At 51.7% G+C, this 12,219-nt stretch overlaps 4 protein-coding genes across 4 annotated transcripts; 3 read left to right on the top strand and 1 right to left on the bottom strand.

The window, feature by feature from the left end:
- Positions 1-40: 40 nt before the first annotated feature.
- On the top strand, positions 41-292 carry POX_b02535 (uncharacterized protein; the record flags this gene model as incomplete). Its single annotated transcript, XM_050111448.1, has 1 exon — positions 41-292. The coding sequence occupies one exon, from the start codon at positions 41-43 to the stop codon at positions 290-292; it is 252 nt and encodes an 83-aa protein (XP_049971794.1).
- Positions 293-2,355: 2,063 nt separating this feature from the next.
- On the top strand, positions 2,356-3,711 carry POX_b02534 (uncharacterized protein; the record flags this gene model as incomplete). Its single annotated transcript, XM_050111447.1, has 1 exon — positions 2,356-3,711. One exon carries the CDS (start codon positions 2,356-2,358, stop codon positions 3,709-3,711), a length of 1,356 nt encoding a protein of 451 aa, XP_049971793.1.
- A 1,005-nt stretch (positions 3,712-4,716) lies between these two features.
- POX_b02533 (UDP-glucose:glycoprotein glucosyltransferase 1) lies at positions 4,717-9,408 on the top strand (the record flags this gene model as incomplete). Its single annotated transcript, XM_050111446.1, has 4 exons — positions 4,717-4,865; positions 4,960-5,313; positions 5,373-6,210; positions 6,268-9,408. 4 exons carry the CDS (start codon positions 4,717-4,719, stop codon positions 9,406-9,408), a joined length of 4,482 nt encoding a protein of 1,493 aa, XP_049971792.1.
- Positions 9,409-9,727: 319 nt separating this feature from the next.
- POX_b02532 (uncharacterized protein) lies at positions 9,728-11,524 on the bottom strand (the record flags this gene model as incomplete). The annotated part of the gene is made up of 1 exon (XM_050111445.1): positions 9,728-11,524. The coding sequence occupies one exon, from the start codon at positions 11,522-11,524 to the stop codon at positions 9,728-9,730; it is 1,797 nt and encodes a 598-aa protein (XP_049971791.1).
- Between the last annotated feature and the right edge of the window lie 695 nt (positions 11,525-12,219).

The following is a 12,219-nucleotide window of genomic DNA, read 5'->3' as shown; positions in this document are numbered from 1 at the left end:
ACCGCGGGAATTGTTGCAAGATCCCACGACGGTTCTGAGGATGTTCGTGAGAGGGGACAACCCTAAGAAACCTCTCCAGGACAAAGAAACCGCCTCCCGTCGAGTCTCACGAGGCTCGGCGCATGTGCCTTGCACACACAACTCGGTTAGCGTGTTGGTGCCCGGCACAGGTCGAGTGGGGCCGGAATCGCGGAACAGGCAAGAAAACGGCGGTCCCAGTCCCGGCGTCGGGGGGTTGCTCCCAAAGGAGCGGCTGAGGGCAGCGGCGGATCCTTCCAAGGTCGACACATAACCGCTCGGATGGGACGAATCTCGTCACGCCGGTGGATTCGATGGAGGAGAGGGGAAGGAGATCTTCATCGTCGCGAGTGGAGGACAAGGAGAAGGAGGAGTAGGAGTGGAGGTGGCATTTCTGAGTCTGTATTGGATTTCATGCACCAGCGTGACGCAGTATATACGGACGGTACGAGTGAAGATACTATTTGTGGTAGGACAATTGATGTACGGAATATACTTTCATAAGGAGTTATGTTCATCCACCATTGACATCCCGGGTGGACAGTAAGGGCGATGGATTTTGCTGACGACGGGGCGAGTTCATGGTTCGTAGGCTACTCGCTCTTTTTTCCAGATCACATCATGTCCGGTGTCGTCAACTTGCATCTTGAAGAATGTTCATCATCGCGGATGTGCACCTTGAGCAAGCGGCATGATATATCATATTCAAGGGAGTTTGTGTGCGAGGCAAACATCCTCGACAAGGGTCGATGTCCACAAACAAAAGTCCGCCCACAAAGAACCACGATGTGATGACGGGAGAACAGGTCCACCGGCGACTGACTGCCAGATGGAGACGAATGGATCAGTTAATTACAGTACATGGCGTACTGATACTGGAGCCCCATCTGGCGTACAGTACTACACTAGTGCTGGAACTTGGAGTACAATACTGATTTAACAAGTGTGTCGGGGTCAAAGTACCAAGAGGGTACTTTGAGACTGTGTAAGAAAGAGCAGCCAGTCAGGGTGGGCGGAGCACAGGGTTCGGTTTCCACCGATCCATCGGAAACGCGCGGGTCAGGAACCAGCGACCAGGTCCAGACAGTCCAGACGCGGTCGAAAACAGACGCACGGTCCAGGCGGTACCCAGAGAATGGGACAGCCCACTGGACGCGGTGGGTTGTGCTACTTGGAGAGTACCGGTGGGTCTACGGTCCATCTCTCTCTGGAGGAGGTACCGTCGTGGTCTGTACTTTGCTCATTTACTGGGACCCAAATTGAAGTCCAACGGGTCCCGTCTCGCCCGTTGTCACGACCCGCCCGAGTCGGGTCTTGATTTTCTGAACAAACTCAATAATATTCCAGACGCTCCTCGTAGAGATCCTCGACTCCTGCCCTTGACCGGGAGTTATATAGAAATCAGTCCCCACGAATTCACATTTGACTCGTTCTCCCCTCGTCAGACCCTTTCCTTTCGCGTCTCTCGGGTTCTTGCAGTCTAACGTCCACTCTTTTCCCCTTCCCTCATTCACTGGGTTTGGTCTTGGTTGTCTCAGCAAACACCGCCTATACTACGTGTCGATCCAGGTCCCTTTAAAGACCAACCTCCGACCGTCAACACCCACCGTCCTTCTGCCACACGACGTGAGACGTGTCTTAGCAACCCATCGACTACAACACTCCCTTCCAGAGAGTCCTTTGTTCCAATCAAGGGTGGCAACTCAGTCCTTTTCGCTGCCTCTTCCTTTTTTTTGCCTTCTGGTCCCTCTTTAGTTTGCGTGGGTGCTCAAAGTCCGGCCCTGCAGCCCCTCAGGTCCGACCAGCCAACCGGAACCTCCCATCGCCGCCAGTCACCCCTCGCGTCCGCATCTCAAACACATCGAGGGCTCTCCAGACACTCGCCAAACCATCCGCTCCTGAGAAAAAAAAGTGCCCACTCCTCCCACCTCGGTCCTTTTTTCCCCCCCCTCTATCTCAGCCACGCGCATAGCTCACGCACCAGCATACGCCACTGCAGCTGCATCACTGGTGTAGGTTGTGTGAATCGGATCCCTTCCGATCTCCCACATTAGAGTTCTTCGATCCCGGGCCTTTTTATCTGTCGTTCTGTTTCCACAATCACTCGCAATTGTGTCTTGGGACGTCTCACAACTTCACAGCCCTTCGGCGGATTCGGAATCCGTCCCAGCCTTTGAGGAGCTTGTCCAGTACTGTGATCTCTGTGAAACCCGTTGCCAATTTTCGTCCGTCCGGTCCTCATAAAGGGTCCCTTCGAAACACGTCTCGTTTCTGCGATAGACGAACTTTCTTCCTACTCAACTTGCTTGGAACAAGCTCACCTCTTTGTCCCTCGTCATGTCTGCCACCCCCACGTCAACAAACACCCCCGACGGGAGGGCTCTCACATGGATCTTTGACCATTGTATGCGCTACCCGGGTTCTTACGAAATTCCCCTGCGCGATATGTACGCTCTCAACTGCCAACCCACCAAATCCTTCGTCGCCGGTAGCAGCTCGCCCGAGACCGCCTTCAGTCCACGTAACTCAACTTCCACCCAAGCTTCAAATTCCTCGCAGGAGAGCACAGTGGATGCGGCAGCCGACTTCCGCTCTCAACTGATTCATCAGATCTCCCGGATGCCTTCGCAGCCATGCTCCTTGCCCCCCACATTCTTGACATCCTTCCTCCGTCGCTGCTTCCCCAAAGACTTGGATCAAGTGGACTTCCCTCAGGGACTGACCGCACTGGACTATGCCCGAGACTTGTGGAATCGGTGGAAGAAGGAGATGAACTCTGCCCTGCAACGCCTGAACATTGAACGTGCAGACGCGGAGAATCCGTCGCAGTCGGAGCTGGGTCAAAAGTACCCCGGGGTTGTGGCCTGGCTGGAATCTATCACTCTCAAAGCTCGAGACCTGGAGGCGCTGTACACCCAGGTCTACGTCGGTCTGCGCCGCTGGATGATCATCAACGAGATCTTGCTGGAGCCGCACAACAAACACAACCATATCGCTCTCCTCAACACCCTCTATCCCCCCATATCTCCCGGCGCCGGGACACCCACCCCTCAACTCACCCATCAGCTTTTGAAGGCACATCGTGATGCGTTCTTCAAGATGATCAACAAGGTCAGCACTCGGGGTGTGGATCCCGTCAGGCAGTCGGTGCAGCAGGGAGAACTCGAGAACGGCGCGAATTCCTGGCTCTCTGTGTACAATGCCCTGGACAAGTACTTGAACCTGGCCAATGAGCTCATCGATGAATGCGTCTTGATCACTGAGCCTGCGCATCTGGACTCGTTCGACGCCACCTCTCGGACCAAGACTCGCAAGGTCGACTCCGGCTGCAGCTTTGGCCCTGCTATTCCCGAGGGCCTGAGCAGCTCAGAGTCAGTCGCGGAGAACGACCAAGGTGGCAAGCCACTGCCACAGTTTCCTCTCCCCTCTGAAAAGGACGCCCCCTCGGGAAAGGGCTCCGTGCTGGAGCGCCTTTCACGTGAGCTTCGCTCTCTGGGCCCTAGCGCGAAGCTCCGCAGCCTGCGCAAGATGAAGTCTACCACCACTCTTCCCAGACCTAGCAGTCAGCAGAGTTCCAATTACAGTTCTTCAATCTTTGAAGTCTCTGAGGAGAAACGCGATCGTCTGATCCGCGATGCCTACAGCCGAAAGAACTCTCAGTCGAAAATGTCGACTTCCACAGCCAATCACTGACGGCTATGCGGCCTTGATTGCTACTCTTGTTTTCTCTCTTCTGGTTCCCCGCCTGCCATCTCATCCATTTTTGGGGTGATATCATTACCCTCTGCTATTATCAGCGTCCTTTGCCACCCCTTTGTACATTTTCATTTTTATCCTCGGCGTCTTGTTTCACTGGCGAACAAAAGAAATGATCGGCTTCGCAAGATGCATATACGGGTGGAAGTTTGGGGTCGCATTTATCTTTTCCTATCTTTTTTTTATCTTTTTCCCCCTCATTTTCCTCATGTTGAGGAACTATGGCTTGGAGTCTCCGGCGCAACATGAACGTGGCATGCATTACGGGATTGACAAAAGTGGCGCTATGTGGATTGTTTTGTTTTTTTCCCTCAATTTTTAACGACATTACGTGATTACGATCATCAGACTGGATGGATTTTGCATCATCTTGAATTGAATCTGTTGAAACACAAAAACTCCTTGACATCTACATAGTTCGCGTAAGACAGAGTCATATCAGTAGGCCATCCAAGCCAGCAGTTCCGGTGACTTGCTCCTTGCTAATTTTAGCCTTGTGCGGGACCTCCATTTTCTTTCTTCAACTTCTAACGTAACAGCGTCGAGCATCTCATAAGAAGTCTCGACTCTGATGAGGACCCGTGGTTCTCATGACATATGGGATGAACCCATGGTACAACTGGTGCAGCGGCAGGGCTGCACTGCACAACCAACCATGTGGCCCACCGTACAAGCTCCCAGCACGATAAGCACGATAAGGAGAACGGGAACGATCCAAGTGTCCAGATCCAAGAAGCTTCTCCGCGTTTTGAAATTCCCTTATTTAACAAGCCGACTCGTCGGCTGCATGATGCTTGACTACATTGCAAAGAGTGAGTCTTGAAGGCAATTCAATTGCAAATACTTGAAGACAAAGGACCTTTCTCTCCATCTTGGGCGCTGTCCCCTGTCGCTCTTGCGTCTAGAACTTACACCCCCCCCCCCTCCTCGGTGCCTGCGAGGATGAAGGTCTCGACGAGATCTCGAGCCTCGTGGCGATGGTATGCTGCGCTTGGCGCCATCCTCCCACTTGCTTTGGCCCAGGCGAGCCCGGCTGTCAATGTAGCATTGCAGGCCTCGTTTGATTCGTCCCCATATCTAGTGGAGTTGCTGTAAGTGAATGCTCTGGATGTTTACTTTCCCAGTCATGGTTTGAAAAGTCCCTTCAGACCGGTTTGCACAAGGTGCTGATATTCTGCGACTTAGTGAAACCGCAGCGGAGGAAAATGCAACCTCCTATTTCCCACTTCTAGATCGTATCGCAGGTGGTGCCTTCGAAGAAGCTGTCTCGGAGAAGGAGCTATACGATCGTTTCCTGCAAGTCATTCACGAGGATGGACACCTACGTACTCCCGAAAGTCTCTCGTCGTTTAAACTGGCCATGTCAATTCGATCCTCCGCCCCTCGAATCCAGGCCCATTATCAATATTATAACACGTCAGTCCAGCAATCGTTGATGGCGGCGCAGGATGCAGCTTGTCCCGTGTGGGTCCATCTCGAGGGGAAACAATATTGCTCGTCTCTTATGGAGCGCGCACAACAAGACGTTGAAGGAGACTCGTGAGTCCTTGATTGGCATTCATCAGACTCAATTTATAACGACTGACCAAAGTGTTCAGAGACCCCCGAGACTTATCGATTGATCGTGTCTTTGGCGATAAATCGCTTCCTCCCGCCGTTCTCTACGCCGATGTCTCGGCACCGGCTTTTAGGGAGTTCCACGAAAAGTTGAGTGATATGGCAAAGCAGGGCGAGATCTCATATCGTGTTCGCTATCGTCCACCTCAGCACTGGATCTCACGGCCCCTCTTTGTGTCCGGGTATGGTGTGGAACTTGCTTTGAAACGCACGGACTATATCGTCATTGACGATAGAGATGCGGAGCAACTGAGTGACAGTGTCAAAGATGACGCTGGTAAAAGCTCAGACGAGCTGGAACGAGATGCGACAGACGACCTCCGTCCTCTCTCTGCCTCAGAGCTTTCGCGACTTGGGTTAAATACTGCAAGCTATGTATTGGACAGTCAGGATCCCTTGAGAACACTACTCGGGATATCCCAGGACTTCCCCAAATACTCTACAGCAATTGCAGCACACAATGCATCAGATGAGTTACGACAGGAGATTCGGCACAATCGGGGACGTATGATCCCAGCGGGATACAATATCATGTGGATCAACGGCATGCAAATCGATGCTCGACAGATTGATGCTTTCTCTTTGCTTGATATCCTCCGCCGCGAGAGAAAACTGGCAGAGAACTTCCGCCATCTCGGTTTGACTGCCCAGGAGGCCGTGAAGCTCCTGTCGCACCAAGCCCTAGCAGAGGCACAGGCTGAAGAGCAGCCCCCTCGCTATGATTATCGCGACACTCCCGAGGGCGGACAGGTTGTCATCTGGATGAATGACGTTGAGAATGACTTACGCTATGAATCTTGGTCTAGCGCTCTCGAAGGAGTAAGTATTCCGCGATCTCCGCTGATGACGAGATGAGAAATTGACGAGCGTAAATAGTATATTGCAAACCCCTATCCGGGCCAGCTACCTCGAGTCCGCCGAGACTTGCACAACGTGATCTTCCCTGTGGACCTGTCCAACCCCGAAGACATCCTTTTAGTCGTCAACCAAATTCAAACGTTCATCAATCGTTTGATCCCGATTCGATTCGGTCTAGTGCCGACCCCCTCGTCTCCGAACGCCATCTCGCAGCTCAAGGTTGCGCATTATCTATATGACACCTTCGGATTGGAGGCACTTCTTCATTATTTGCAAGAGTCTGTTTCATCAGGCAAAGCTGGAAAAGCTGACAAGGCTGCATTTGCTGCGGCTACAAAGGAACTTAAGCCGATGCCCGAAAAACAAGCTCTATCTTTCGACAAGGTGCTCAAGAGTGATCTCTATGAGGCCGCCGTTAAGCGAAGCTCCGACTACCAGCGCCGTCTTGGGCTTGCTGGCCCGAATCCTCCTCTTCTTGTCAATGGTATCCCAGTTCCTCGGGAAAGCAATTGGATGCAAGAGTTGAGCAGGTTGATTAGCAAAGATCTGAAGCTGGTTCAACAAGGAATTGTTGAGGAGACTTTGACGGAGAGAACGCTGCTGTCTGAATATCTCCTCGCGGACGCTTTTGAGAGGCGTAACACTTTGATCATGCCCGAAGACCCCAAGGGTGTGCGTATCGCGAATCTCGTGACCATTTTTGAAGCCGATTCGACGGAGCAAGAATTCTTCCCCCGGATTCCAACGGCGGAAGATGTCCACGGCGGCGTGCATGTGATTGTCGTTGGCGACTTCGAAACCGATTCTGGATTGAAGCTTCTGACTGACGCCTTGTCTTTCCGAAAGGAAAATGAAGAAATCGAGTTGCTGCTCGTGCACAATTCAGCAAGCCAGAGTGAGCAAGTAACGTCGCCGTTCGACGGACTCCAGGCGTCGCTCTCAAAGGCAAGTGATATTGACCATTTGCTCGATCTTCTGTCCTTCACGGAAACTGCGCAATCTCCGACAGAAGAAGTTGCAGAGGTCATTGGGGCTCATCGGCGTCTCGCAAGGGCTTTGGGTTTCACGCCTGGGACCGAGGGTCTTGTTGTCAATGGCCGAGTAGTCGGTCCGATTCCGGCCGATGATCAACTCAGTGTCAAAGATCTTGGTCAACTCATCATGTATGAGCGAGCAAAGCGCATTGAGCCCGTCATCAAAGCGTCCCTGTCGCTTGGCCTGGATAAGAAGCTCACCAAGCCGCTCGATATCGCCAAGCTCACTTCCATGGCTGCACTCTCTGCAATCTCGGACGTACCTGAAGGTATCTTTGAGAATGTACCTGATTTCCGCATGAATGTCGAGAGTAGATGGAACACTGAGCATTCAGTCATTACTATCTCCAACTCTGATGATCCAGTCATCAATGTGGGTGTAGTCATTGACCCTGCATCCGAGACGGCTCAGAGATGGCTGCCAATTCTCCAAGTGCTCTCTGAATTGGCTGGTGTTCAGCTAAAGATTTTCTTGAATCCAAAGGACGAGCTGAAGGAGCTTCCAATTAAGCGATTCTATCGTTATGTTCTGGGTTCAGAACCATCCTTTACGAGCGAAGGAGCCTTGACGCGTCCCAGTGCCTCATTCAAGGGTGTCCCGGTCGATGCACTGCTCACTTTGGGCATGGATGTTCCGTCGTCTTGGCTAGTGGCACCTAAGGAGTCTGTCTATGACCCTGACAATATTAAGCTCAGTACACTCAAGCCTGGGGCCAATGTTGATGCAGTGTACGCTCTGGAACACATTCTCATCGAAGGCCATTCTCGGGACACGACCACTGAGTCTCCACCCCGTGGAGTGCAGCTCGTTCTAGGAACAGAGAATAACCCCCACTTTGCTGACACAATCATCATGGCCAATCTTGGGTACTTCCAATTCAAAGCCCAGCCTGGTGTGTGGCAAATCAATCTCAAGCCCGGTCGCAGTGAGAAGATTTTCAATATCGACAGCGCTGGTGGTCTCGGATATAGGCCTCAGTCTGGCGACGAGGTCACAGAAGTTACTCTGCTGTCCTTTCAGGGACTCACTCTTTTCCCACGTCTTTCTCGAAAGCCCGGCCACGAGGATGACGACGTGCTTGAATCTGGGCCTCAGCCTGGCTCTACACGCGATTTTTTCTCCAAGGGCCTAAACTTCGCCTCTGGCGTGCTTTCGAGCGTTGGGGTTGGATCCAGATCGGAAGAGAAACATGCTGACATTAACATCTTCTCTGTCGCCAGTGGTCATCTGTATGAGCGCATGCTCGACATCATGATGGTCTCTGTTATGCGACACACCAAACACACCGTCAAGTTCTGGTTCATTGAGCAATTTCTGTCACCATCTTTCCGTGCATTCCTTCCTCACCTCGCCGAGGAATATGGCTTCTCCTATGAGATGGTGACGTATAAGTGGCCGCACTGGCTGCGACCCCAGAAGGAGAAGCAACGTGAGATTTGGGGTTACAAGATGCTTTTCCTCGACGTTCTCTTCCCTCTTTCTTTGGAAAAAGTCATCTTTGTCGACGCTGATCAGATTGTGCGAACTGACATGTACGACCTCGTCACGCACGACCTGGAAGGCGCACCGTACGGTTTCACTCCCATGGGTGATTCACGTACCGAAATGGAGGGCTTCCGCTTCTGGAAACAGGGCTACTGGAGTACTTTCCTACGTGGCAAGCCGTACCATATCTCCGCTTTGTACGTTGTCGATTTAAACCGATTCCGGGCTCTCGCCGCGGGCGATCGTCTCCGGGGGCAGTATCAAATGCTTTCTGCCGATCCAAACAGTCTCAGCAATCTGGATCAAGACCTCCCGAATCACATGCAACATCACATCCCTATTCACAGTCTGCCGCAAGAGTGGCTGTGGTGCGAGACGTGGTGCTCCGATGAAGACCTCGCGTCTGCGAGGACCATCGATCTCTGCAATAACCCGATGACGAAGGAGCCCAAGTTGGCTCGAGCCAGGAGACAGGTGCCAGAATGGACTGTTTATGATGATGAGATTGCGGCACTGGCAAAGCGCGTTGCTGCCGAGCAGGTTGGGTTTGTTCAAACTGGTGAAGATGCTGGGCAGGGTGTGGTAAACGGCAATAAGGTGCAGAATGGGGAGGAAGATACTCGCAAGGATGAGTTATAGAAAGCGTTATTAGAACAATGGACTTCTCTCTTTTTTTTTGTTTGCGAGAAAAATACTTTGATTGTAATTATCAAGCCTAAGATCACATTACCCTAGGCGTTGGTTGCGATCCGCTGACAACGTTATGCGTTTGACGACACACGAGCTTTACTGCCAACTGGTGAATCGATCAAATCAGTGAACTATTGTACACCTTTGATGCCGAGACAATTCGCAGACAAGATCGGGTCAACGAAAATGCCTGAAGGATCAGAAGTAATCCAGGCAGCTGCGTGATGGAAACGCCTCACGCGCAGTGATGAGGTCAAAATCTCCTTCATCACAGAGCTCCATCGTTGATATCGTCTTCCTGCGCCGCCTTCTTGCTCTTCTTCTCCTTCTTACTCTTCTTCCTTGATGACTCGACCAGTTCGGCATCATTCAATTCCGACTTTCGACGCTTCTTATCCTTGCGCTTCGCGGTCTTTGGAGTGGATGAATTGGCATCACTCCTATTGTCCTCGCTTTCCTGAAGCAGATGGGTCTCGTCCCTTGCATTCGCAGGCGCTTCTTCCTCTTGCTTCTTTCGCTCTTTTTCTTCCTTCTTCCTGCGTTTCTTTTCCCTTTTTTCTTCTCGTAACTTTTGTTTTTCAGTCGTGAGGCCCTGCTCGACCAGCAGAGAAGGGGATGCAGGTTCCACTGCTGCAAACTCTTCCGTGAAAGTGTCGACTGGCTTCGGCGAGTCTTCAGCATCGGAGACGCCATTTGCCTCGGCATCGTCCTGATCTATTGATGGCTCATGTGCATCGTTCTCCTGTGCTACCTGGCCCAGGTCGACACTTTGCTGCTCGTCTTCGAATTCAAGTTTGGGAAGAATAGCCGGGGTGGAACTAGGAATCCGAGAGCCCTCTTCCTCGTCGTCATCATCATCACTGTCCACCAAGTCATCTACAGCGAGAGGCCTGCTTCGCTCGCGCGATGAGCTGCCATTGTATCGCTGCCACCTCCTTGCTGCCTCGATCGGGTCAAAGTCGGCGTCGGGATCTACGGTCTCACGCAGATTCCTGATATTTTTCGAAATTTTCCGCCACTTATCAGCGCATTGTTGGCGGGTCCGCGAATTCTCCATGCCATTACTGATCGAACCCCAGGAGATAGACTTCAGATCCATTTCCCAGATATCCTTGCCTGCCTTTTCAGGATCTGCGGATGATTCGATCAGAATTTTCCGGTACTCCTCCAACGATCTGACAAAGGTGACCAATTCAGCCTCGCTCCAGGCGCCAGTCCTCTTGGTTGCGCGATGTTGCAAGCGATTCTTCCAACGCTGCGTCACATCATCATCACTGCGGCCGAGTAGTTTGGCAATGAGGGCGTATTTGGGTCCATGTTGAGCATGTAGTCGAACAAGCTCGTCGTCTTGCTCCGGAGTCCATACGTGGGCCTTTTGCGTAGTGTCTTGGAAATGACGACGCATGAATCGATAGACGGACCGACGATCTCGGTCGGGAATCAATGCATAGATTTCATTCCAGAATTCATTCTTCGATTGCACGTCTGTCGGCAGAGGCCATTCGTCCCCACCGCGCTCGGAGTGCTGGACCATTGCGTCAAAGACCCGGCCCTGAACACCGTGGGCGTTGCAGAATTTAATCTTGAATTGTTCCAGCGCCTTTACTTCCTCCTCGACAAAGAATCCAATCTTCTGCTGACTCTTGCCCCCGATCCGGAATCCTCGTCCTTTTTTCGGTTGCTCTGTACCGTTTCTTACATCGGACATCGGGTCTGGAGAATCCTCAGACGCGGAGGTCTTTCGCGATTTGGTGGCCTTCGATTCTCGAGCAGTGCGGGAAGACGGCGTCCCATTCTTCAAATCGGCATCTTGGGCTTGTTTCTGACCTTCATCAAGGCCAGACACGTCTGCATCGACCTTAGTGAGCAGGTCGACCTCGGATTCTCGACGGGTTTTCTTGTTCTTGCTCCGTTGGCCTGATTGTGACTCCCGCTTGCGCTTTATAGACCGTGTTGGGTCATCTTCGAGCGCAGTCGCCTCGACTACGCCAGTTGCAGAAGATTCTTCATTCTCTAAAGACTTCTTTGTCTTTGATTTTAGACCTTCGGTCGTAGACGATCGCATGGGAGGTCCCGAGTCTACTGCATATTAGAAATTATGTGAGGAAAAACAAAAGGCTGAAAAAAAAAAATCAGCAATTGGAAAGGCGCACTCATACCCGGACTCTCGAGAATCTCCATTTGTGTATTTTTTTTGGTCGCAGAGTTCAACGCATCATACCGTGGGGGAAATTAGAGCTCCCAAAAATTATGGCGCACGATTCGCGACACTTGGCAGAAAAGCTTACCGCAACACATACCGCTTTCCCGAGTCGTGCAACTACGTACTTGGGCAGGCGTGAATAGGTACTTTTGCATAAGAAAAGAGATATTCTCAACCAGACCAGGCGTTGCGGAAGCAAAGGTATTCAGTTATATATGCTCTATGTTTTGGCATCAATTGTCTTTGACCTACACCTCCGGGTCTCTTCATGTTTCCTTTGGCGACGATGATTGTTTAGTCGTAGACTTGGCTGTCTCCAGCACTGAATGAAGCCCTTCGGTTTACTCTGAGCAAGCTTGACCAATAGTCTAGGGCAGAGCAAGGTTGCTAAACTATTCTGTTCGTCCTCATGTCTATCTTTCTTGCAATTGAGGTGGAGAACTGAAAGTCAGGTAGAAAGTGTCGTAGTAAGACAATCGTGGCGCGTGGATTGAAAATACGTGGTAGGCAGGTGGTATATATACATCGAATGAGTGGCCCCCAATATCAACATACCG

Source organism: Penicillium oxalicum, chromosome II, assembly GCF_001723175.1.
Source record: "Penicillium oxalicum strain HP7-1 chromosome II, whole genome shotgun sequence".
Lineage (NCBI taxonomy): Eukaryota > Fungi > Ascomycota > Eurotiomycetes > Eurotiales > Aspergillaceae > Penicillium > Penicillium oxalicum.
This window is presented reverse-complemented; position numbering and strand designations above follow the sequence as displayed.